General features: G+C 41.0%; 1 protein-coding gene across 3 annotated transcripts; it reads left to right on the top strand.

Annotated features, from left to right (window-relative positions):
- The first annotated feature begins 2607 nt into the window (after nucleotides 1-2607).
- mapkap1 (MAPK associated protein 1) lies at nucleotides 2608-21271 on the top strand. 3 transcript variants are annotated; one of them, XM_029444502.1, is made up of 12 exons: nucleotides 2608-2760; nucleotides 5066-5470; nucleotides 8721-8810; nucleotides 9122-9270; nucleotides 10299-10471; nucleotides 10570-10746; nucleotides 11710-11819; nucleotides 12976-13083; nucleotides 14156-14296; nucleotides 14483-14620; nucleotides 15337-15434; nucleotides 16667-21271. In XM_029444502.1, the coding sequence occupies exons 2-12, from the start codon at nucleotides 5188-5190 to the stop codon at nucleotides 16787-16789; spliced, it is 1590 nt and encodes a 529-aa protein (XP_029300362.1). In that variant the 5' UTR covers nucleotides 2608-2760; nucleotides 5066-5187; the 3' UTR covers nucleotides 16790-21271. The 3 variants fall into 3 exon arrangements, with proteins under 3 accessions (XP_029300362.1, XP_029300363.1, XP_029300364.1); XM_029444503.1 differs by having other exon boundaries at nucleotides 2613-2679; XM_029444504.1 differs by having other exon boundaries at nucleotides 2639-2715.
- Nucleotides 21272-27748: the final 6477 nt, after the last annotated feature.

Below are 27748 nucleotides of genomic sequence, written 5' to 3'. Positions count from 1 at the left end.
CCTGCTCCAGTGTATATACGGTGAAGAATGGAGCTCCACACAGTGGTGCTTGTATTCAGCTGCTATTCAATATGAGGATCAATGACATCTTCACTCAGGGTGAACAAAGCGGAGGGAAATCTTTGTACGCGCGGATGATGGGGCTCTGTTGATGTAGATTCATCTCGTGTCCATATAAACAATTGCAAACTTCAATAGTTAAATAGAAAAATGGGCAAGTAAATGGGGATTCAAACTATCTGTTGCAAAAACACAAGTAATTTGTTTCTCAAGACCATATAAAATTGAGCAAGTAAAAGCCATTAGATTTCTTGGGATTTCATTTGAAGAAAAGCTCACATGGAATGTTAATTTGGATAAAGTTAAGAACAAATGTAAAAAGGTCATTAATATCATTATCAGGACAGCAGTGGGGAGCAAGTAGAGCATCTCTCTAGACAGGACTCTGATGAGATCTGTCTTTGACTGTAGATTACATGTCAGCAGCAGAATCAAACCTCAAGAAGTTAGATGTAACTCAGGCCCTGAGAATCTGTAGTGGATCATTCAAAACATCTCCAGTGTCATCGATGAATGGTGGACAATGGGAGAACTGCCTTTGGGGATCAGAAGACGCTTTTGGAGGCAGCTTCAAGTGGCCATTCGTTGAACTGCAGTTTTTTGCACTTGGACGTAGGCTACATTTTTCAACACCGGAGGTTGCCACTCGATTTTAACATGATAAGATGCTGAGACACATTTTGAGTGGATTGGTGATACGAAGACAGAAAGCATAGGTACACGTCAATTACAATACAGCCCCACAGTTTCACTGTCTTCCATTCCTCCCTGGTTATTTCCCCTTGACAAGTATAGACCTCAACATACAGCAGACATTGAAGGACTACTCAGAGCAACTTCCTGTGTGGCCCATAGATATAGTCCAGAACTATTTGGATCAGCATTTTTCAGACTCAGTGTTTATATTCACAGATGGCTAACCCTAACCCTGGTACAGGGTGTGCAGATGCAGCAGTATCTCAGTAAGTTAGTCATGTATTAAGAAAAGAGTATCAGACCATAAATCAATATATACCGCAGAGCTATTGGCAACAATTGGCCCTGCAGTGTATAGAGGGGAAGGAAACACATAACACTGTTATTGCATCTTACAGCTTTTCAGCATTAGCAAGCTCAACATCCGGCAGATCATTATGTAGAACTGAAATAATGTAACAAACACTAGAATTAAACATGGAGGCCTACAAGCAAAGCTGAAGCTAAAGGCCCTGTCACACATACCCGTATGGCAGAAACGTATGCATACGAAATATCGGCAATACGTTGATATAAATTAAGGGTAAGTTGTGATCGTTTGAAGGACGCAGACGATACGCCGAACACGGCAGACACACGGCCCTGTCCCACAGTTCCGTATGGCAGAAACATGTCGGCGTATATGAAAAGTAGCAAAGAATTTGTCAGAGTCCAAATATGTCCAACTTTTCCACAGCGGTGTTGTAGCTGACGTATACATAACGAATACATAACGAACTATTATACGTATGTCTAACCTATTGATAGCGTATCACTTACTTATTTAAAACGTATTAGAGCGTCTGGCCAACGGAGCTGGAAAAGTGTCATTTGGCTCACGTCATGCTGATGCTGGAGAACGGCTAGAATGTACTCTTGTCGCAGCCTTTCAGCATCCTCCATGCTCTCTGATGATGGGTTGATGATGGGCTGATTCATCAAGACGTACTGTGAAGAAGTGAGGATGAGTTACTCACAGGGACCCTATATACTATATTCTCCCATATATAAGCTCCCAAAACCCTAGCTGTACTGTAGAAACATGTTTAATAAGTTACTCCGTTGTCAGGGATAAGCTTAACATAGGTTACGAATAGGTTATCCACTCGTTATCAATAAGTTGGCTGTAGGGTTCACCGTCAGCCGACGTAGCCTATATCTAACGTACCGCTAACATATTCACGTACTGTATTCAAGTAGGTATTCACGTAAATATTCACATACTGTATTCACGTAGGTATTCACGTATGTCTAACGTATACCTTTCCGCCATACGGATATGTGTGACAGGGCCTTTAAACATTCATTAGGTCATATGCACAATCAGTATGGCAGGAGTATTGGGATGAAAGTTGAAGACATTTATATAATACAAAGACATGTTGGTGACTTGGCTGAAAACAAAGGAAAACAAATAGTATCACTCAATATCATTCCCAGTGATGAGAAAGGTTCATACAGGTCTCAACCATACATTACTGTATATGAAATAGGCAAGCACCCAACGCAATGTAGCCAACCACAAACAGACGAACATGTTCTACTCCATAGTAGAAAATTCAATATCAAGAGAAATCACCTACTTCAGTAAGTAAGGAAGGCAAAACACTGATTTCTCATTGTCGAGTCTCTTGGGGAAAACAACAGGCAAGATATAGCATACTGGGACATTTATTTTCCTGCATAATCTCCTGTTCCACACTCCAGTCCAGTTGGTAGCGCTGGTGGACCTCTGAGATGGTTTGCCAACCGCCTGTAAACACTAATGAAGAAGAAATGGAACCGGAATTGAAACAGGTTGCTACTGCTCGGAGTATAGCAGATTGCATTGGGTTGCAGTTGTGTTATGATTTTGCTATAGTGCGTTATTACTAATGGAAAGAGGTATTGTCACTATTGGGAGTGTGCATGGATAAATGGGTAAATGTGGACATTTCTTTGCCTTATTGGATGTGACTTCTAAAGGTGGGATGCCGTCATAAACTAACTAACGTTAACTAACAGTTCCTCTGGGAGGCTATGATAGCAGCTAACCAAAGAAAGCTAAACAACATTACGAGCTAACTGAATACAACCAATGTCATTTGCACTGACATTCGTGATTACTTTTTAAAGTCTGAATACCAAGTATATACATTGCTGCGACTTAGAAGGTACACGCTGACTTAAGCTAATATGTATGAGTTTTAAGTTAGCAGTTAGCAAGGTTCAGAATAGCTGAGAAAAACAATAGCTACATCAGCTAACGCCTAGCTAACTTACCGGGAATCATCTCTAGTTAAATCAGGTTGTTGGGTGAAAGTGTTTTCTCTAGGCATCAATACAAAATACAAATACTTCCACTTTAGAGAAGGTGATTATGAAACTGCCAACATGTACGTAAATGGTTCTTCTCAAGTGACAAAACAAATTTGACATAAGACTGCGGATTGCTTAGCATTAGTGGCAGTTAGCGTCAGTCATAGAAGCTTTGTAGTAACGTTCTCTGGTTTTTCAAAATGAGATAATGGCCCTTACACAATGGGAACTACTAAATATGATTTGGACGGTATGTTGCTGGTCACTATCTGTTGCTTGTTTGTTAACGTTAGATTAAGTTCCAGCCCTGGAGTGTGTCACAGCATCCTGTACTTAACATGCTACCTGAACGCTTTTTACGCTAATATCCGAGGCAGGCTAATGTAAGACCTTGGGACGGAATTGTTTTGCCCTTGCTCACAGCTCTCATTTCCGTGTTGAAATGATCAACTGCTTTGTGTTCAGTGTAAACAATGGACAGTCATTTGTTTACTAGGCAACACGAGTGTCCAGTAATGGCTTACACCCAGTTTAAGGAGTCATTGACAAAATGTCAACGACATTAGTGACGACACTAAATCACATTATTGTGTTGAGCGGCTGCAAACTAGCCCGAATAACCTTTATGGCCAGTGACATCATCTAATACAGTATGTTGATGTGACGTGTTGAAAGGCAGATGATTTATATATTAACTAGTTGTATGAATACTCACTCCTTCCATGTCATAACCACACAGATGTATAATGCACTGCACTATATATTCAGACTAGTCCAGGCTCACTGTTCATTGTTTTCTCACATTGGACCATTTGAACATCTACATTCTAATTATTTGCGTTACTTATGGTTTTTGCAGACTTCTTTGTGTAAGCATACAATAAACTATATGCTTATGATTTTTAAATGTGCTGTCAAGTGTAAGTGTTATTTATTATTTCATTATTTTGGTTGGTTTTTAATTAAGTATTTTACAATGCACTGTTAAATGTACTATCCAAGAAAAAGTACTACTTTAATTTACTATTGCACTTTCTATGCAGTGAGGGGCCTTGCAAGTGACTTAATAAAAATAAAGAAAGTTCAAAATCAAAGCTGCAGAATTTGTAAATGGACTGCATTTTGTTTAGGTTTGTGAGTTATTAATATTCATAATTGCTGCTCATAGCATAATAGCTGCATTTATATAGTGTGTTTCCCACTTCGACATGTCTACAGGAGGATCAAACCACAAATCCTGCAATTTTTGGACAACCTCCTCTACCTCCAGGGCAACAACCACCTTAGTTAGTCTGTAATACATGCTCCTGTATGTAGTGTGAGCTGCTGAGGTAACTGATGACATCACTACAACATCATCAGAGTTATTTTTTCCAACATGATGAACTCCTCCAGAGCCACATAATTATCCTACTGTTTCCACAGACTGGGTGGTAGTAGTAGTGAACTGCTTTCAAGTAAAATCAGTGATGTGACCCTTTAACAGAAACTAGATGAATAGAGTTTTAGAGGTTTGGACATTTTCCATCTGGAATGAAAAGATGTCCTTCATAGAGAGGAGGAGGCACGATATTGTTTAAATATGGGATTAACAGCACACATTTTCAATCTCACAAGTGACCAAAATAGTTGTCAAGAATGAAAATAAAAGGTGGCCTGGGAAAGAAGTTGAAACCCTGACTCATTCCTCACCTCTGTACAGCTGGCCAATCACAGCATACAGTGGGCTTGGGCAGAGAGTCACAGAATTTCCTTCAACATCAAAGTAATTGTTACATGAAAAGGTCCCCACTGCTTGGAACACTTCCAATTGAAGTTGTGCCCCACCATAGCTAACTGAACTTTGGACCCATTTCCTGATAAATATTAATACATTTATTAAAAATACAAAACAAGGTTTGGCTCTAACTCTTAAGCTTAAGTCACCATTTCCAGCCTGCACCATGTAACCATGTTTTTCCACTCCAAACAGGTACTGGGACCTTTCCTGCCTTGGAGCAGAGAGAATAATCAAGAAGAGAAGATGGAAAAGGCGAGAGGGTGAGACAAAGAGAAAACATCCAAAGCTATCAGCCACTTTATAAAGCAGAGGATATGGCTTTCTTGGACAATCCAGCCATTATTCTGGCCCACATCAGGCAGTCTCATGTGACCAGTGATGATACAGGGATGTGTGAGATGGTACTAATAGACCAGGATGTGGATCTAGAGAAGTGCCAGCTGGCTCTGGTGCCTGGCAGCAGCTGTGGATCTACAGGGTCGGAATCATTGAGTGAGGGCGGCAGCAGCATGACAGAAAATCATGCCTGTGACCTGTCCCAGTCCATGGACATCACCTCCAGCTGGGACTTTGGCATCCGTCGGCGCTCTAACACAGGTAGGCTCATGTCCAGACCCTGGCTGGTTAGCAGGGCAGGCTTTCTGTCTGGCACTCCTCACTTCTGTCATTATGGCAGGGGGCAGGGGCATCCAGAAAGCCTGCTCTGCTCTTGTTTGGAGGGTGTCTAATCTGGGCCAGTGGTTTTTTGAGGCTAATGTCAAATTGTGTGCTATTGAAGGTTGTTGCAGTACAAGTGGAAAGCATGGGGTTAGATTGCAGTTTACTGTGCGTTTTATTTATTGCTATGAGGTAAGTTGCACAGATCACATTAACAATGATTAATTACCCTTTTGGATGCCAGTATACTTTGTAAATCCGTCAGATTGTTCTTTGTTTTATTCCATCAAGTAGACAATCACTTTTAATGGATTTAATAACAGGATGCCAGCGCTACATATTTTTCTAACCTGGTATGAAATAGTCGATCTAGCTTGACACCATCAGTAACATTGTCACTCCTGCATCACCTGCTGTACCAATTCTTTCAGTTGAGGTGTGCAACAACTGCCTCAAACATCACCCTCTTGCCCTTCCCAGCCAACAATCCCCGAGAGTCTTTCTCCAATATCACTGAAAGAGCCCACACATCTGGGTAGTAATATGAAAACTTCCTCTTGTCCACTTGACTTTGTACCCACTTATTTCTGTGTCATTGAAGCTATTGGTCCTTATGTGGTGTCTATAATCAATTGTTCAACCACCTCTCAATTAAACAAATCTTGAACCTTCTTTGGTCCAGAACTATAAATCAATCAAATTTTATTTATAAATTCCAATGTCACAAATGACAAATTTGCCTCAAGTGGTTTTACAATATGTACAGCATAAGACACCCTCTGTCTTTAGACCCTTGCAGGCCAATTTCTAAGTTAGCTTTTTAATAAGTAGTCTTACAGCTTCTAAGATGAGCAACATTCTTGACAAGTTTCAGTCTTATTTTCCGTTGTTTGCACTCAACAGAAATAGTTCTTCTCTAACACTGTGGTAATGCAGAGTGATGCAGGACAATGTTCTGTCTTGGTTCTATAATATCTCATTGGTGCTTTTGTAATCACAGTATCTTGGTTGAGAGGCTCAGGCAGTGGGCGGTATATCTGGATCAGCTTTGGAGTGGTTACAGTTCATGACTATGCCTCATGAACTGAATCTCTGTTCCCCAAGGTTCTGTCTTGGGGCTCTTGGGCAGATAAGTCATTTTAAAGATATCCCATGCCATTGTTATGCAGACGATATTCAATTATACATTTTGTTTGAGCCTCAAAATGTTGTTAAAGTGTCTGTTCTACAAAATTGCCTCAACACTAAAAAGTTGAATGGCAGATAACTTTTTTACAGCTGCCGCTGACAAAAAAGTTCTTATTTCTTCCCTCTCTCTCTCGTTGTCCCAAAAGTGATCGAAAGTCTTTACTCTCTTTCCTATTCTGGTAAATCTACCCTCTATAATCTAGACATTTCTATGTGATTTACTATGTGAGCAACAAGACGATAACCGATGCACAAACAGTTTAGCAGTTTAGGTGCAAAACAGGCAACAAACGAACAACAAACAGTCCCCAGTTCATCTGGAGAGAGTTTGAAGCAACGATTTTGCGTGAATTGTTGTGGACACTACAACCACTTTCCCAGTAATTAAGTCTCCATCGCATCCTTTAGTTTAACTGCGAGTTTGTCAGCTGTGTGTCTGCCTGGCTTAACGTTACTCTATCAGTGTCTCAGTGGGTGTACAGTTTATTTGTTGGTGAAAAATGCTTCTTCAGACCCAAGCCAAGTTTCCATGTGTTGCTTGTCACTTGCTGATTAAAGTGAAGGGGGTTAGCCCTGAAGTTAGCAACAACTCCGGCTCACTTAAGGTGGTCTGTTCTTTAAGGTGGATCAGTTACTCTCCTCCGCTCCCTTCACTGGCTACCAGTAGCGCCCCGAATCTGCTTCAAGACACTTGTGCTGGCCTACCATGCTGTGAATGGATCAGGCACTTTCTACATCCAGCACATGGTCAAACCAAACACCCCAGCGCGTTCACTTTGCATCGGCCAATCGGCTTGCTGCTCCCTCACTGCGAGTGGGACCCAGCTAAAGTACTTGCAAGATTCTTGCTGTTCAGAGTTGTATCCTCATGATTGTTTGCACTTATTGTAAGTCGCTTTGGACAAAAGTGTCAGCTAAATGTAATGTAGAGCTTAGCATGGTCAGACATCTGCCTACATTAAAGAGATTCAGCAGCCCTACATCACCAGTTGGACTCTGAGGTCCTCTGATCAGGGTTTGTTGGTTGTTCTAGGTAGAGGACTGCATTGGGATTGGGTTGACAAAAAATCTTGCACAAGCGGGTGGTTTTAACTTTACTAAAGGTTGGAGTGGACAGTCAAAAAATAAACTGCGGGTCCCAGGACTTTCAGCTTGAAAATAAATTTAAAACAGGCCATGAAACACTTGCTGGCTGCAAAGTCCCGCTCTGAGCTGGTGTCTGAAACTGCTTTTTCATCTGCTTCACTCTCCAACCTTGGATTAGGCCTTGAAAGTGTTGGTCCTTGCCTTATTGGTTATCACACCTCACATTTAATTTGAGTTTTGCTGTTTTTGATTTCAGTGTGATTTCTACATTGCCCCCCCAGACATTCTTTATACGAGGAAAAAAGTATTGGTCTCTTTCATACTCGGTCCCCTAATGTTCTTGTGTTTGCCCCTTAAATCTTAAGGTTAAAGATACTGTGTTTAAGTTGGGATGAGGGGGTATAGTGAGTTTGAATCAAATATAAGGTGTGAATCTATTTTGAGCTACATTAAGCTGTTTTAATTGGAAGCTAAATATGGTTTTGGTGATGGAGGGAGTCCAAAGGTAGACAGCATGTCACTTTTTGGCTCTCTTGAGTTTTGTACTAAGTTTGGTGGAGTGCTGGTCTGGGTTGTGGGTAAAAATCCTCTGAGACTTCAGATTGAGTACTGACCTGTGGTGGCTGCCTCATCAGGACTCCATCAAGACAGCCGTGAGAAACCTGGGGCTGCTGGTAAGATAAGAGGGATGAACAAAAAACGTCTTAACAAAGTCTACAAGTTGTATTGGATGTTAGCTCTTCTTGGTGTGTGTACTATACATATTTCTGTTTGAATGTCAAAATATCACATGGCAGGCACAATGAAAGATGCACATTTGAACCAAAGTACAGTGTACGGGTACGTGTGTGGTGTACATAATGATTTTTTCGCAACTTTGCCTGTGTGAAATTTAAAAGTTGTTCTTTCTTTTCAGCCCAAAGACTTGAAAGGTTAAGGAAAGAACGGCAGAACCAAATCAAATGTAAAAACATTCAATGGAAAGAGAGGTCTTCCTCCCATTCAGGTAGTGTTTTTTTTTTTTTTTACAATTATAAACTAATTAAAATAGAAAAGCTGCGCTCAATTTGAGGTGTTGTTGACTTGGAGGAGGATTGTTATACACACTGCCTGTGATAACCAAGCAGAATATAATGGAGATGTTACTTATGTACCTACATGTAAAGACTTGTGTCATAAATATGCTGCACTTTTCTTCAGCACTCTGTTAGTCTTTACTAGTTTTTATCACAAGATTAAAACGTTTTTATCTAGATATGTTATATCTGTTATTGTGTTTGCTGCATGTTGTTTATTGCTCTCATGCTCTCTGTCCAGTGGAGGATCTGGGGTCCCTGTTTGAAAAACGTGACTTTAAAGACAGGACGCGGACAACAGGAACCAAATCGACCCTTTCACTGCGGCTGGAGCAGTGTCCCCAGCAGCTCAACAACCCTTTCAATGAATATTCCAAATTTGATGGCAAGGTGAGTTATTCCACATTTTGTTCCTGTTTATTTGTATCTTTCAGTTTCTTCTGTCTAATACGCAATCACAGGAGTTAAGATTTAGGAATGCAAAAATGTATTATGATACATTTCAATCAACCTTTATTCATAGGTTTACATCATACATTATGACAGTGAAGGCAATTTTATAGCAATAAAATGTCATATTTGTTCCTAAATAACTTAAATATAAATGTGATCTTAAAAATGACCAGAATAATCATGATTATAATTTTAGTGCAATTGTTGTGCAATTACTCCACTTTGGAATTTCTTTTTAAATGATATTTTCTTGTCTTTTTTGTATTGTTTCCTTTATTCTCCTCCTCCTTCACTAACGTACCACATTTTCTCTATTCACTCAATTTAAGTGTGTAGGCGTCATGGCCTGGGTAGGGTGGTAAGGTGTCCCCCTGGTGGCTGTGGTGGACTAGTGTGGGTTGCAGGTGAATGGGGACTTAGTTCCAATAGAGTTTGATTAATTAAGAAAAAATTATAATTATGATGATGAAACAAAAGTAAAAAAAACTAGAGACATCTTGTAATGGGATCACACCAGACACGACACCAAATCGGGCCAGGGTCCTAAAGTGAGGGGGCCTAACAACTTTTTTTTTTTCTCTCTTTCTTTTTTGATTAACAGTTATATACATTTAGCAAAATGTTGCATCATATCTATACTTGAATTTCAGCACCGTATTAGCTCCAACTCACACTTTCACCCTCCCCTCTGCATGTCTGAGAATCTTTGTAATGCAGTGCTTGTATGTTCTGTCATGCCTCTCTCTCTTAAACCACATAATGTGTTGCATCATCTAAAAAAACTAAAACAAAGCAGTGCAGCAGACAGATTTCTGACTTATGGTAAACAGCTTATGTACCCTGTAAGGAAGCTCCCCTGAGTCAATACTAAAGTTTTGAGTCGCATATGTTGTCCCTTTTATCCCTTGACTCTCTAACAAGGGTTTTTCCCTACATGGTGTACTCACTGTCTCATCACCTTTCAGGGCCACATTGGCACAACGGCTACAAAAAAGATAGACGTCTACCTCTCGATGCAGATGGCCCAGGAGAAAGTACATCCAATGACAGTGGTGACCATTGCCAACGCCCGCGTCCACGACCTCATCGGCCTCATCTGTTGGCAGTATACAAGTGAGGGACGAGACCCCAAACTCAAGTGAGTACAAACATACAGTACAAACATTTCAACACCAGTTTCATGGAATGTACATTTCTGTGTAACACTCTTCTGTCTCATTGTCTCTCTCTGCACAGTGACAATGTGAACGCGTACTGCCTCCACATTGCTGAGGATGATGGCGAGGTGGACACGGACTTCCCTCCACTGGACTCGAATGAGCCAATCCACAAGTTTGGTTTCAGCACTCTGGCCTTGGTGGAGAAATACTCCTCACCTGGCCTCGCTTCCAGGCAGTCACTGTTTGTCAGAATGTAAGTAAGAAATAATGCATGTAACCATCTATGAGGGTGAATGTTGTGGTTATCTGGATGTTTCCAGGCCTGTGATAATATACAACAGGCCTGGGCCGGGCCACTTTATATCGACTTTTTAAGGTATATCGATTTATATACCATATTATATATATCGAGATAGGATGAGACATGCCGTTTATATCAATATAGTTTTATGTTGTGTTAATTAACCCGTCTCTTGTATTGAAGGTTCTGCCAACATTTTAACTTAAAACATTAAAACAATGAACTAACATTATCAGCAGAGTGTGAAGAGGTAACAGTGATGACGTTATGTTAAACATGTCTCTGTGTTGTGTTGCAGAGATAGCTGCTGAAGTTAGCATGCTAACAGCTAGCTGCCCTCCGTCCAGTCTGTAATACCACTTGTTCCTCTAGAGGTGATAGTGAGTCAGTGTAGCTGCAGTCTGCCTCAGTACAGAGAGAAGAAGTACAGCTGCTGACTCTTGTAAACATTACAGCCATGTTCCTGTTTTATAGTTTGTTATAGCAGAAATAGGAAAAGGGCTGATTTGCGGGGCGTAGAGCTGTCAGCAGCAACATGAAATGGCGTAGCTTCAGTTAGCAGTTAACGTTAGCTTGAGATCACAACACCAATACTCTAATCCCGGTTCGGTATGATCAAGTCTGGTTATTAGCAAATAATGCTAATTAATATAAATAAAACTATTAATATTAATATAATTATAGAAAGGGGTCGATAATAACTAACACTACAATGATGGTGCAGTAGCTCAAAACGGCATTAAAATGGCTATCAGATGATATTATATTAACTATAATTATATTAATTAGTATGACTTAATTTACATTAAACCACCTTGAATTGTCACCAACTTATAATAATATAGTAAAATGATCTCATTAAATAAACTAGACGGCAGAAGCATTCTTAATCTTTTCTGCTTTTTTCCTTTTTAGAAATGCTGCTCATGGTTTCTCTTTAATCCCTGTGGACAGTCTGAAGGTAACCATGAAGGAAATTCTCCAGAAAGCCCTCAAGAAGAGGAAAGGCTCACAGAAAGGCTCAGGTAATGACATCATTTACTGCCCTCACCCTCTAATGTATCCATGGAAGTTCTGGACACATTAGGTACTTTATGTCTTCACATGTCTTTGGTTTGTTTGGTTGTCTCTCATCCAGCACATTGGTACTGTGTGTTTTGGTACACCTCGGTACACTATGGACCACAAATAAGTGAGGGCTACTGCCTCATTTACATTTAGATGAGTATTGATCATTTAATGTATTTACCCACAAGATTCAGATTCTTGCTCTTCACGCTCACATACACACTCTCTTTGTACAAGGTCAGTCCAAGGTCACACACTGTTTTTGGAATAATGACTTTTGGCTTCTCAGCCCTGAACATCACTCCAAATATTATAATTATATACAAATAAAATCAAACTGAAAATGAAGTGCAGTACATCCCACTTTATCTAACATGTTTTACTTTCCCAAAAGTAAACATATCTATAAACCCACACAGTTGTTCCAAGTGTTTTTAATGTTCTTCCTCCACCACTTACTTTGGACATGCAGGTGTTACAAATTTAGAGCTTTCTGTCTTCTTCACTCACGCTGACGACATGTTGAGTGTGTGGCTGTGGTGTTACTGTCTGTGCCACTGTGTGAGCAACATAAAACTGTCATGGGTCATGTGCGTAAATCTAACCAGAAAAAAAGCGGATAAATGAGACTGATCGTTTGGTCATCGTTCATGCTGGATCAGCTGACAACCGGCCAGTTTCCACTGGTGACCAGTTGATCGGTGCATCTTCAAAAAATACAAATAAAATAAAATAATCCCTTAAAATGGTGCATTGCAGCATCAACAAGAGTTAGAGCTGTCCCTCACCCAACTGTAAGGCCCAATCCCAAAAGCTTTGTGTAAACGACGATCTGTAATCGTTCAGTGTCTGAAGTTTGAAAATAATCCAGAAGCTAATTGTCTGCATTTCCCAGCTCATCTGATATCAGTGCAGAGCAGAAATGTCTATGTGCTAATAATAACCATTTATAATTTACGTGACGTAATGAGTGGTGGTAAAGATTTCAACCCCCTTGTGGCTCTGAAGGGTCACCACCCAGTCGAGGGGTAGGGCCGAGGGAAGGGACCTTGGATTGGGCTTTGAAAAAGCTTAAGTGTGTTGCCGTCGTTTCACTCCATCATTCCCCAACAGGGCCCATGTATCGTCTGGAGAAGCAGACAGAGCCAAACGTGGCAGTAGACCTGGACTCCACACTGGAGAGCCAGAGCACCCTGGAGTTTTGCCTGGTCAGAGAAAACAGTAAGTACATCACCACCTCACTGAAGACTCCGCAGCTTCACCTCTTGTCTCACAGGGTTCGGACAGGGATTTCACATCTCAGTATTTGGACTAAAAGAACGAATGACTCCTGAGTATGAGTGCACAAAATGAGATTCACATTTATTTATTTTTACTCAAAAGTAATGAATTGTTTTATCCCACAAACTCTTTTGGACTACGTTCTTTAGCAAAGGATATTTATAATCCATATTGTCTTCATGCAGACGGTACAAACACATTCATCATTAGCTACTGGTAAATGACACAATGCTCGTCCACTGTTAAAACTATGGACGGACATGTTTGTGGTGGTTACAGATTGGCAGTTTAATAAAATGATAATTACTAACTGGCCATCACACACTCTCTCTTTTTCTCTCAACCACAATCACTACTGTTAAACACAACCTGCACATCGAGCTATTAATTTAGTGTATTAAACACATAAAAAATACATTTAAAAAAAGATGCTTAGGCCTGGCGGGGGTCAACTTAGGGCCGCAGGGCTTCCAGAACACTGGGGGAAACCCTGTAATACACAGTTCACCTGTAGCCACATGTAGCCTGTCCAGTTATGAAGGGAGTTTGATCCGGTGTTTTTAATCCATGCGATAAATCGACTGTAGATTTTGTTATAACGGACTTTGCTGTGATATCTAAACAAACCATCCGTCAGCCTCTTGTCTAAGGTAGCGCTGCATGGGTTAGTTGAAGGGTTTTATTTATATAAATCACATTAAGCCAGCGTAGAGGATTCAGTGGGGCCTTCTCTATAACATGTTTTACATGGAATAGGATATACATTTCAGTCAGAAGATTGTTTCTGCTTTCATCCCTGTGTTCTTCCAAAGCATTGCTGGGTGTGTGCATCTCTTACACATGTTGTTGGTGTGTTTGTTTCTCCCACTAATCTCTCCACATAGCTGTAAGAAAACACAGCAGAATACTTTTTGATAAACTGTGTAGCCATACTCCTAAATGATGCATCATGGATTAAAATCCATACTTCATTTGAAATACTTTTTGTGATTGATTTTCCTTCTGTCTCCAGGCTCCAGAGGCGAGGAGAGCTCGGAGGAAGACCCTCCTATTGACATCACCACAGTCCAAGACATGTTGAGCAGTCACCACTATAAGTCCTTCAAGATCAGTATGATCCACAAGCTGCGCTTCACCACAGATGTCCAGCTCGGTACATACTGCTCTACTGCAGGCTGTTAAACTCAGACCTGTCATCATTTGTCTCCTGCTCCTAAAGTTACACAAATATGTGTTTAATTGTTGAGATTAGAAACGTCTTCAGGCTCCAACAGTGAGTGGTTATCATGTGTATGAAATATGTCTTCAGTTCATGAACTGATAGGATATGTTTCTTCAGGCATTTCAGGAGAGAAAGTGGAGATTGATCCTGTCACCAATCAGAAGGCCAGCACTAAGTTCTGGATTCGACAGAAACCCATCTCTATCGACTCGGACCACCTCTGTGCCTGCGACCTTGTGGAGGAGAGAAGCCCCAGTGAGTGGAACACGGACCACAGCTGTACATGATATTCACAGTATCACAGTAGAAACCCTGTTCTCCACACATCCAGACACATGCTCAGCACAGCGTAGAAGAGACTTTACACACTTTTCTTCCACACTGTTCCAATGTTAAGCATTATTTTATAATGATGAACACCACGCCTGAATGTGACCTCTCCTCAGAGAATTCATGTAAACTATCTCCAGCTGACATGAGTCGTCATTTCACCCGGCGAAAGACCCGGTCGGTGCCGCAGATCTCTGGTCTTTAATATTTCTGTTGCATGTTCAGTGTCTTAGGTTATTGGATTACATTTGATCATGTTAGAGCGAACAGCCAATGAAGGCATGAATACAGTCAAGATATCTTCATAGAAAGTATCATGCCAGTCCTTTTCTTATTATAGCGCCTGCCTCTCACATGACATCTCACATGTATAAATTAGCCTGCCAAATCAAACATTTTACTTAATGTGTCCCATGAAGAATCGGACGGCTTTTATTTTTGGATGATTTACACTTTGCTCTTCTTTAGTCCTGCTCACATCCTGGTAGCCGTCTTCCTCAGCTCTGAGGAGATCTGACACTCCCATGTTCTCAGATCACACGAAGACATGACCGAGGATGTGTAGACCGGGGGGGTCTCTGCGTTAGTGCTGTTGTCCATTGTGTGGCTCAATAAACATGTTTTTCCTCTGTGTCTTACAGGTCATGCAATATTTAAGCTCACTTATCTCAGCAACCATGACTACAAGCCGCTCTACTTCGAGTCTGATGCGGCTACTGTCAATGAAATAGTTCTCAAGGTGAGAGAAATGTCTGTGCTGTGCCATGTTCCTCTTTTCTAAGGACAACACTTTAACAGTCTAGGTTTAGTCTGAGCTTTTAATGAGCTGTTCCACAGTGTCTTTGTCTCAATTGTTTTCTCGTTCAAATGTCATAGAGACAGCTACTGGATATGACTAAGCATGACTGGCAGTAATTAAGTTCCTCAAGCCAAGTATCAAAGTACAGTTTAAATGTACTGGTAATTCACTTGAGTGTTTACTTTTTTTATATGTCAGCTTGGGCTCGGGACTTCGATAGGTTCCAATGTTTACTGGGGACTGAAAGTCAGGATATGACCAATCTGTTAATCTATGATATTGAATAAATCGGCAGTAGCTCGGTCCGTAGGGTGGAGTATAGTATAGTAGCTGCTCCCAATACTAGGATGGGGTAAATGCAGAGTCTACATTTCACTGTGTGTGCTGTGCTGTGTACATGTGCAACATTTAAATACGTAAGCCTTTTTGAAAGCAAAACTTAGAATTTGAATAGATTTGTTTTTGATGGTGCTCCTGCTTTAAAGCTACACTTACTCAACTATGGTGTGGTGTGAATCACTCATAGCGATTAACTCAAGAAGAATGATCTTCAACTCCACACTTCTCTCCGCTCTACAGAGCATTACAGCGTCTCTCAGCTCCTTGTGTTGGTGTCACTCCTCTCAACTTTACTGTTTTGGTTCAGTCTAACCCTGACAGCTGTTCAGTGGAAAAGCTCTGATAACCTCACTGTACACTTCCCCTTGCACGACATCTGGATTTTGCGATATCACAACACCAAACAACCATCTCGTCAGGCTTCAATTAATGCGTTAGTGTCCGACCCAATCAGCGTCCTGTGAGGAGCTACTGGCAGCTCGGATATTATTTATGTGTGTGACGTGTCGACACACAATGGCAGCTCCGGAAGAGGTTAGCATAAATGCTGCATTAGCATCAGTTATATCAGAACTGGAGAGTATTCCTTTAATAAAAGAAGGCTTTTCTTGCTGGAGAAGATGTTTCTGCTCTTCTTTCTCCTGGCTTCTGCAAGAGTTTGATTGACAGATGATTCAATCACCTGTAAGTACGGGTTCGCTAATCCGGGCCGATCACCGTTTGCTGGAACCAGTGTAGGTCCGATCGCGTGTGTGTGTGTAGAGTGATAATGTCTTTGTTGTTTCATTGAATTGTTGGTAATGAAATGTCTTTCCCCCACTGTTTATTTTCAGGTAAACTATATCCTGGAGTCCCGGGCCAGCACCTCTCGGGCTGAGTACTTTGCCCAGAAGCAGCGAAAACTTAGCCGCCGGACCAGCTTCAGTTTCCAGAAGGAGAAGAAATCTGGCCAGTAGACAGACTGAAGAGGCTCAGCAACCAAGACAGACGCATAAATGCAGCTTGACTGTCTCATACAAGACAGCTTTAGGCTAAACAGTGTGAAGTGGAGACTGAGAGGAAAGAGGAGTCAGAGGAGATGAAACAGGGATACTCTGCTTCAGCTGAACGAGTCAGAAGCATCTGAAACTCAATGGGTGAAGACAGTCCACGAGAAAAAACAGACAGGGACAGAGTTTTGGCGGCCATGTCACCGTCAGTTCTTGTTTTTTCACTGCCTCTGAATCTAAGCTCCCTCCTCCAGGATGGATTTGTGCAGCTTCAACGAGTTAGTTATGTACACCCAGCAAACAAAACAAAGCTTCATGCGAAATCTTTGCTTCTGTCCTCCATCTTTAACAGATCATTTAACATAACATGAAAAGAATCTTCACATGTTTTATGTTCTGTACATAGACGGTTTACATTCAGGAAATGAAAAAATGATGAGAAATGAAGAAGCCCAGTCTGGATTATTAAAATCAGGTCAATACTCTTCTGCCTTGAATCCGGAGAGCAAATTCTTAACATTATCTACATTTTAAAATGACCTGTGGAATCTACACCTTTTTAAAGCAGTTTGAACAAAAAGGGGACAGAAGGGACCGTTCATTCAGGACTGTTGTGTCAGATTGTATTAGTTTTAGCTCGGTGGACCGAACCCATTCTGTAAATGGGCTTCAGCTCCCAACAACTCTCTGAAGATGCTAATAATTGTAACTGTAACTGTGGCTATTAGCTCTGATCTCTGCAATGAGGCTCATTTGAAAAGAAAAGGGACAATTTTGCACCAAACGCTTTCTTTTTGCCTTTCTGTGCAGGTTTGCTGCACAATCCTTTTGTGAATTCCCCCTTCAGTGTATTTACATTGTCTAGTGTGATTTGGAAGGGCACCATGTTTCTTTTAGGATTTTAAACAAAATGATGCTTCATATGAAAGCTTTGGACAGGTTACATTTTGAATCTAGAGAATCTGCATATGGGCCTTATGGTGGAGCTGATGTCTGCCTAACAAGCACCATGGCTGAGTCATAGGTAGAGACATCTGTCAATCAAACCAACACGCCCCCACACATAAGTAATAAATCCTTCAAGGTACCCTGCAGAGTTGTGTGCCACGGGTTGTGCTATGCAGCTGTGTTTGGATGAAGACGCAGGTGGCAAAACACAATTCTGCCGACAGTTCAGGCTGTTCCACTGATGGACAGTGGGTGTAGGTATCACACCAAGAAACGCAGCAATGCTCCAGCAGAAGGTGGTGAAGACGCACTCGTACTCTCTCAACTTCCCCACAACATGTCTTGGCACTTCTCGATATAACTGCTTACACTCCACAGGGTGTCTTTTTAAAGGATCACATGTTGTATGTGGGAGGTATTGGTTGCTGTTGTCATTCTTTCTGTCCTTCATAGAGGTGGAGGACAAAATCCACAGTCCTGTGCAGTTACGCTAAGATGAGGCTAACATGGTTCTTATGGTTCTGTTTGTACTACATTAGCTGTCCACGACGACAGACAGCCTGCATGTACAGTCCACACAGATTGTAGGCAAGCTAAATTCTGAGTGGATCCTTAGGTGACATTGACGTCATGTAAACCCTCGAGCTATTTGACGGGAAAATGATCATTTGAGCTTTATTTAGCTTGTCCTGGCAGTGTGTTTGTTTGGGGGTGTCACGATTTCCATTCTAAATTGAGAATCGGTCGAGCTTTCGATTTCGTCCTTTGAAATCTAAAGCAGGAAAAAAGAACTTCCCTAAACGGTTGCTTGCAGCTGCACTTTTGGAAGCCTGGCCACTGCCGGAGTCGAACAGACGGACGGAGAAACAACACAAGGGGAAAATCCTCCTGCTTTGCTGAAGTCACCGTGTGGCAACGTTTTACGGATACCATACACCACAACACCAAACATGTGGCAGGACATATTGGCAAATACATTTGAGCAGGATGTGGTGGTCTTTGCAGGTGAGGAAATACCCTCCTGCCTTCGAGTGGCGCTTCTTTTTATTTTTGTGTTTAACAGTTTGTTCTCTGGTGAAATAAGTTATTGTTATTACATAAACTATTAACATTAGACTATATGGCATTAGTGTGATACATGTGCCGTATATACTGTATCACACTGGATACCATGTAGCCTATCGTCTTAAAGAAGAATTTCAAAAAGTAAATGTGAGTTGTGAGGGCATAAAACCAATGACCTGTGGATCTTTACCATCAAGACTCCATAGTCTAACAATGGCATAGCCGTCAGTGCAACAAACAAAAAAAATCAAACCTTAGAAATCAAAAGTTGAATCGTAGATTTGGAGAATCGTGATACCTCTTGTTTGTTGGCAGTGTGTTGTCCTGGCAACCCATATGTGACTACCAGGATGTTTCTAGACGACAGCTCAGCAAGGAAACACAAAAAGACTAACTCTGGAAGATTCTATGGAAGGGTTCCAACAGCCGGTTGGATCCGGTTCCAAGTTGGTGAAATACCTGGATGTTCTGTGTGGACGCACTTGATAACTGCTAAATACAGGAGGGCATTCACAACAAAGCAGTGGAACAGCTCTCTCACTTTCACATACATTCTGGATGTATTTGATATTTGCTGAATGATACAGTACACTCCATATTTTTCCCACTGTGTTGTTTGTATTTGTTCAGCTGTAGCAGAGACACTCAGTGAGGAGCAAATGCAGCAAATGGAATTTCAGGGTCAATGAAAGTCACAGAGTGTTGAACCATGTCGTAAAAGCCTTTCAGCAGGTTGTAGGTTGTTGAGGTTTTGTCATACTGAGTGAAATAAAACTAGTACATATTTACATACAGACATAAGAAACGTCTTAATTTACCAACAAACAAATGGATAAGGGATCCATAAGGTTTTGGATTCCGCAGCAGATTTGGCTCTGGATTCAGAAGCCTAATTTTAAGAGCTTTAGAATGCATTTTTCTCAGGGGAATGGGGAATGGAATGATTACAGTGAGCAATGTAAAAATCTGAACCTATACTTTAATATCTTGATTCCTCTCCTCATTCACTTCATTACAGCCGGTTTCCTCACAGACCTCTGGTGGCCAGTGGAGGAAGTGCAGGTGCACAAGTAGCTTTCAGTGTTCAGGGGTTGCTGTTATTGCGATAAAAGAACACAGTTCATTCCTAACAAACAGGTTCTTGATTGTTGACCTGTTTCACTGCTTTACACACTGCCAATGTGTACCTCTCTCTGCTGCCTTTGGCTAATGTAACTAGCCTAATGTTACTTGAAGTTGAAACACGTATCAACACACCGCCACCAGCAGGTGAAGAACCAACACTTGACTGTAGAAGTGACTGAGCAAGAGTTAAAGTAAACCTGTACATCTGCTCTTTGCTGAATGTTTCATACAGTACTGCTATGACTCTGTACAAACAAAGAGGCATATTTCCATTGGAAGTGCAATGCCTTCATCCAAATGTAGACGCGCTTTCTCTCAATTATGACTTTCACATCTAATAATTATGATTTAGCATCTTGCAACAATGGAAAAAGCATCTGATGTTTAGGAAATCTTAGATATTTTGGTATCATGATGATACCAACATGTCTGTCTTAAGGCTAAAGGGTTTCTACCTGTTGAATGTCTGCGCCTGGCTGCACCCCCTGCCTGCTGATCTCTCTGTGTCTGAATCCAATTGTGTAGTCCGAGCCCTCACACTCTTCTATCACATGTACTGCGATGTGTTCAACGTCAATGGAGATGAACAAACATTCCTTAACAGTACTGATAATGGCAATTTATACAGGATGTGTGCACATCTGCTGCTTTACATAGTAGCTATACAGATATGGTCAGTACGCTGTTAATATTTCTTCATGTAAGTGAGGATCCTCACACTGGATCTGTGTGGATTATAATCCATAATCTGCAGCCTGTATGTGTTTTATCAAGCTTCACTACGTCAAATGTACAACAAAAATGAGAAAGCAAATGTCTACAATTATTATTATTTCTTCTTTTTTCTGGAGGTCCACTTGCGGCGCCTTGTTGATGTAGTAACACGTCGTTAAATCCTTGAGTCTGAAAATGTGTTGAAGTCCGTACATTTGGATGCAGCATGTGTTCTGTGTTTATAGTCCTGACACTCTGTTGGGAGCATGCTGAGACTCGGGTCACACTGTACAGGATGCAGATGCAGCCTTGAAGACCTCAGTACAGTATTTCATACTTCTGCGTCAACTGTCAAATAAAGAAGACAAGCCAGAACTTCATTTTGGACAACATGTTTAATAATGGCATGCAGATACTTCTTCAAATTAAAATCGTGGATTGGAGTTAAACTCCAACCCGTTCTTTTTTAAATAGGCAATGTTTGTCATGTACAAGACATCCATGGTGAAGAAACCATTTGATTTGATTTGATGTGACCTAGTTATATATAAATCATATATTAAATCATCAGTGAGGGACAATAAACATTGCAACCTAGATCATGTTCATATGTTGATTTGTAAAGAATGAACAATATTTAGGATTGATGATTGATTTGTTGGTATTTATTCAGAATAGTTATTTTCATATTCAGATGCCGTCTGGTGGTCAATACCCGTAAGAACCCAACATGGGTGCGTCAACATGTCAGATGCACAGTAACACATCTTATGTCACGCAATGGTATTATGTTTTATCACATTCTGCTCAATAACTCAAGTTAACATCAAGTTAACATCAAACTGATCTGAGAGCCACAAACCAGAAATTAGTCAAAGAACTTGATTCAGTAGAATCCTTCATTTCCCCCAGAGTTCTGTACTTCACTATAGTCAAGATGTTATTTTAAAGCAGTTTTTACCTGTTCATAGACATCTCAGTCTTCTTCATCTTCTTGCAGCCTTAGTTGGTCTATTAAACAGCTCGACTGTTCCTCTCAGGGCCCTATAAGGTCTGCTAGAGATGCTGTATAATGAAGCACAGTTGGAGGATTATGTAAATGAAGGGGCTTATAATGAGTTTGCAGGGACCACCAAGGTTTCTTGGAATATCTTGATCATTACTTCACTTCAAGAGCTGTAGAACTTTGTACTGGACTCACCCTTAAAGAACCCGCAGACATTAAACTCATGCTTTACAAGTGTTGTTCATTCTGGGTGTCTTTGCAGAAAAGGGATTCACACTGACAGGTTTTTGGAAGCATTGTAAACGGATGTTTCAGTATTTTACAGCCAAAATCATAGTTTTGTCCAACATATCTATCAATTATCATAACATTGTACATAACAATGGGACATACATTAACGACAGAGTTTGATGGGACAAGAATCACGATCAGGTTCATCCCGAGGAATGATGCGTACCTCGCAGCTTTCAGTGCCAAAGCAGGAAGTGGTGTGTGAAGTAAAGCTGTGGATGGGTGTGTAGCACGAAGGAGACCAGAGTGTGTGTTCTGTCACAGACTCACTTTTTTAAAACATGGCCGTAACCATACCATGCACAGGTATTGCTCTGTAGAAACTAATCATTTTAATAACAATGATATTAAATGTTGTTCAGGGTTTTGCATAATCATCCAATATCATTGTTGTGAGTGGTGATAGGGTGGCCAGTGTATCCAGATGATTTAAATCTCCTTTCACACTGCCAGCAGCCACAGAGGATGCTGAGCCCAGCAGATTGCTGCCCAGCCAGAGGAATGAGGCCGGACTGCTTTACATTCTTTCACTGTCATGGCCTATATTCAGTGTGAACACACATGCACAGCCACTCACAGCTGGAACACAGCCCAGCCTGACGAAGTTCAAAGATTTATTGATTGTGAAATCAAAGATGGAGCATGCGGGGGTGTCGGACTGCAGGGAGGTCAGCTCATCTTCAGAGAGGCTCCATCCAGTCCCACTGAGGTCCCTGAAGAAAGAGAGAGGGGGGGGAGGGAGGACAGAGAGACACACACACACAGAAAGAGAAAGAGAGAGAGACACACACAGAAAGAGAAAGAGAGAGAGAGACACACACACAGAAAGAGAAAGAGAGAGAGAGAGACACACACACAGAAAGACACAGAAAGAGAGACACACACACAGAAAAAGAGAGACACACACATAAAAAAAAAGAGAGCGAGAGAGAGAGAGAGACACACACACACAGGAAGAGAGAGACACACAGAAAAAGAGAGAAAGAGAGAGAAAGAGAGAGAGACACACACAGAAAGAGAAAGAGAGAGAGAGAGAGACACACACACACACACAGAAAGACACAGAAAGAGAGACACACACATAAAAAAAAAGAGAGAGAGAGAGAGAGACACACACACACACACAGGAAGAGAGAGACACACAGAAAAAGAGAGAGACACACATAAAGAGAGAGAGAGACACACACACACACACACACACACACACACAGAAAGAGAGAGAGAGACACACACACACACAGAAAGAGAGAGAGAGAGACACACACACAGAGAGAGAGAGACACACACACAGGAAGAGAGAGACACACAGAAAGAGAGAGAGGGATACTAAAGCTGTTGGCAGCAGCAATGATGCACTCTTAATTTATAGTCTTTTATGTATGATGTTTTTCACAATGAAGTAGATGACATACAATATACACTACTATAACGATGAAGAGTAACAATACTTTTGAGAAATAAGAATGGGGAATTTACATCAACTACAAACCAAAAAAAATAAAAATACCACTGCAAGCTAGCTAACAGCTAGCTAACAGCTAGCTAACAGCTAGCTAACAGCTAGCTAACAGCTAGCTAACAGCTAGCTAACAGCTAGCTAACAGCTAGCTAACAGCTAGCTAACAGCTAGCTAACAGCTAGCTAACAGCTAGCTAACAGCTAGCTAACAGGCTAAGAATAACTGCCACGGAACACTGATCAGCAGGAGAGGTAAGTAAGCTAAATTAGTATACTGAAGTCAACTATTGATGAGAAGAAAACACTTCTTGAGGAAGAATCTTTTGAATCTTTTTTCATCGTTTATAATGAGCCGACCACCTGGAAGTGCCACAATGACACAAGGATGTCAGATACTGTAGTCAAGTCACCTCACAGGTGTAAAGGCCAAAAAGGATTTCAAATTAAAAGTCCTGAAGGAGTCACCTGAGACAGTGACTGTAAAGTAAAGACAAATCTACTGTTCTTCACAGACATACTAAGAAAGGGATTAACTCTCCTGTAAAGCGGTTGCTCTAGATTAGTCTTTCATCGGTTTAATTTTCTTCATATTTTGGTTGAATTTCTTTATTTTTCCTCATAAATTAAATCTTTTGCAATAAGCTTTTGGAATATTCATTGTTAATACTCAAGCATACTCATACTTAAGACGACTGATTTCCTAAATAACATAAATGATATTGATATAAATCTGTCCTGTAGCTCATCTCAACAAACACATCACAACTGTCAAACACAAAAAACACATTTGACTGAAAATGAATAAACACAAAAGGTATTTGTGCATTTCCATCATAGTCACCATACCATGAAGAAGAGTTCTACAGCTCCGTACACAGAGATACACTTTCCTTCTGTGTGTGGGGGGGGGGGGGGGGGGGGGGGAAGACCAGATTGGTAATGTAGAGGTGCCATGGTGCGGTAACTCAAAGAGAACTTCTGATTTTTCAATACATGTACTGAGACAATAAAATGCAGTTTAGCATCCAACCAGAAGTGCAAAAAGCAGGAAATGAAGAGTAATGTACAGAATTAGACATAGAATGTGGAATAAACAGTCAGGGGTATGAATACACTAGATATACAGTATGAAAATAGTAGGCAGTGCTGGTATAGATATAACAAAAAGTGTAATTACAAGCATTGCTAACAGCAGACATTATATATAGATTAAACAGCTGGATAATAATTAACACTAGAAGTGGTATGTACAGCATCCACATAAATATGAATACACGATTGTGCGGTACATACCGTATGGACAGTAGTATCTGTAAGGGTGCTAGTGGGAGTGTATAGTGTGTAAAGTAATAAGTGTATGTGCAGTAGCTTGGCAGTGTTGAGTAAAAGTGAGCCTGCAGCCGGCAATATAGTTTATCCCCTTATTGCCTGGACCCACCCCCTTCCCTCAACTCACAGCTACTCTATACACCCACTGTGTCTTTTCTTGTCTGACCCCCCAGCCACCAATCAACCTACTTGCCCCATTCTGTCCCTCACAACAAACCAGGTCAGGAAAGAACTTAAAAGGTGTAAGGTGAGAAAGCCTGCGGGTCCAGAGGGCATCAGCTCAAGGATCCTCAAATCCTGTGCAGACCAGCTGTCCAGGATAGTGGAGTACATCTTAAGCAAGGGAGGGTACCACAGCAATGTAAAACATCTTGTGTGGTACCTGTGCCAAAGACCCCACACCCTAAGGACTTCAACAGCTGCAGGCTGGTGGCGCTGACATCGCAGTGAATGAAAAACCTGGAGAGGCTGGTCCTTGTGTCACGGTTCAGGACAGGGGAGGACCCAAATGCAGAAAACAGACTAAGAGTATAACAAAAAGTGAGCCTTTAATAAAACCAAGCTGAATAAAAAATACAAAGTAGCAAATGAAACTGAAACACAAAACAAAGTTGAAATCAAAATAGCAAATGAAACTGAAACACACAAACCAACCACGGTGCAGCCAAAAGGAGGCACAGCAGGTAACAAACACGTAACATGAATGACTATACGACAAGGAACACTGAGACAGACAGGGATATATACACATAAACTAATGAGGGGAACGAGACACAGCTGGGGAGAAAGACACAAGGACAGGAAGTAAAACAAGACACGACACAAGGGGGAGTGAAACTTCAAAATAAAACAGGAAACCAAAGTGCAAAACTGTGACACCTTGTCCATCTTCCATGTACCTGCTACAGTTTGCCTATAAATTTCTCCAGTGCCTTCAACACCACTCAGCCCAAGGTTCTGGGGGACAGCTTTGGGGTGGATCATCACCTCACCGCCTGGATTTTGGACTACCTCACCAACCGTCCACAGTACTAGGACTAGGGAGCTTCATTCAGACACGATTGTCTGCAGCATGGGGGCCCCCCAGGGAACGGTTCTAGCTCCGTTTGTCTTCACCCTCTACACTGCAGACTTCACCCACAACACAGCACACTGTCACCTGCAAAAGTTATTTGATGACTCTGCAAATGTCGGCCTCATCTCTGATGGTAGCGAGTACAGAGAGCTGACAAAGGACTTTGCTGTCTGGTGCCAGACGAACCACCTGAAGGCAGAAACATGCCGGCGTATATGAAAAGTAACTCAAAATTTGTCAGAGTCCAAATACGTCCAACTTTTCCACAGCGGTGTTGTAGCTGATGTATACATAACGAATACATAATGAATTATTATACGTATGTCAAACATTGATAGCTTATCACTTACCTATTTAAAACGTATCAGAGTGTCTGGCCAACGGAGCTGGAAAAGTGCCATCTGGTTCACGTCATGCTGATGCTGGAGAACGGCTAACATGCTGAACGTTAGCTGTACTGTAGAAACACATTTAATAAGTTACTCCGTCGTCAGGCATAATCTTAACATAGGGTAGGAATAGGGTATCCACTCGTTATCAATAAATTGGCTGTAGGATTCACCGTCAGCCGACGTAGCTTATATCTAACGTACATCTAACGTATTCACGTAGGTATTTACGTACTATATTTACGTAGGTAAATATGCACGTGCATATTCCGTATTCACGTATGTTTAACGTAACGTAACTTATGTGTAACGTATGCATATCTTATGAAGCACACGTCGGGTAAGTCCGGTTATTTTGAACATCAGTGTTCAACAACGCACTCCAGCGTAACACCACCTGCTCTTAACGAATACTACTTATACCTTACCTTATATCTACGTAAACCAGCGTATTGCCGATATTTTGTATACGGCATATTTTTGTATACGTTATACATTTGTTGGGTATTCGTCTGATACATTTTGTATAAGTGATACTCTATCAATAGGTTAGACATGCGTATCTGTATAAATTCACTTTTCCGATCCGATGAAGAGTTGGACGTATTTGGACTCTGACAAATTTCCGTATGCGCCGGCATACGTTTCTGTCATACTGATATGTGTGACAGGGCCTTTAGTGTTCTTTCTTTGTACTTTGTTTTGACAAGTGCTTTATAAAGTTTAATATTATTATTATTATTATTATTATTATTATTATTATTATTATTATAGTCCTTAACTTGAAGTTTTCAGTCCAGATTTTCCCCCTGAGCATGTCTTGGAGGACGGTTCGCTCCTATTCATTTTGAAAGAGGACCGGCTGACTGTTTCATGTTCATAGGGCTTTGCTGTGGTCCTGTCAACAATTAAAGCAAAATGATTTCAATTTGCTGAGCAAACACTACACACACTTTTCATCACTTTCTATTGCTGGAAGCATTTTCTGAGCTGTGATCAACACAAGTGCACTTTTTTAATAATCTGTGAAAATCCACTCAGATTACCATGACATTTACTGAACACAAAAAGATAAGCTTCTTGATTTGAAAGACCTCTGACCTTTCCTCTAGTAACACCCTGAGGACAAACTTCATATTTAAAGCTAAACTGGTAAGGCTCTTTGAAAGCTCAGGAACCACATTAAACAAGAAATCAAAACCTGCCAAATGTCCCATGAATTAGATTTAAACTTTAGACAGATAAAAACATTTATTTGAATGTAAGAATGTCTTTTCTCATTGTATACCAAGCTACATTTGGATTGGTTCCCTTTTTTAAAGTGAATTGGTTATATTTTTATTTTATAGATATGAGATGCTATTATATTACCATATTTCATTATATTCTATATCCACGTACACACAGTAGTGCATCAACGTTGACCTGTTTATAGCCCTCACTGCTTTGAAGGAATTTGAAGGACTTGGCCTGTCTCATCTGTTTGGACAGACACTTCCCCTGAAGAACAGACAGACAGCAGCACC

This window comes from Cottoperca gobio, chromosome 12 (genome assembly GCF_900634415.1).
Source record: "Cottoperca gobio chromosome 12, fCotGob3.1, whole genome shotgun sequence".
NCBI lineage: Eukaryota > Metazoa > Chordata > Actinopteri > Perciformes > Bovichtidae > Cottoperca > Cottoperca gobio.
Note: the sequence above shows the minus strand (reverse complement) of the source record. Positions and strands in the feature narration are given on the sequence as shown.

Coding starts and splice junctions, on each gene's coding strand:
- mapkap1 (XM_029444502.1), top strand. CDS start 5,188: ATGGCTTTCTTGGACAATCCAGCCATTATTCTGGCCCACATCAGGCAG. Junction 11,820..12,975: donor AGGCTCACAGAAAGGCTCAG/GTAATGACATCA, acceptor ATTCCCCAACAG/GGCCCATGTATCGTCTGGAG. Junction 14,621..15,336: donor TGTGGAGGAGAGAAGCCCCA/GTGAGTGGAACA, acceptor TGTGTCTTACAG/GTCATGCAATATTTAAGCTC.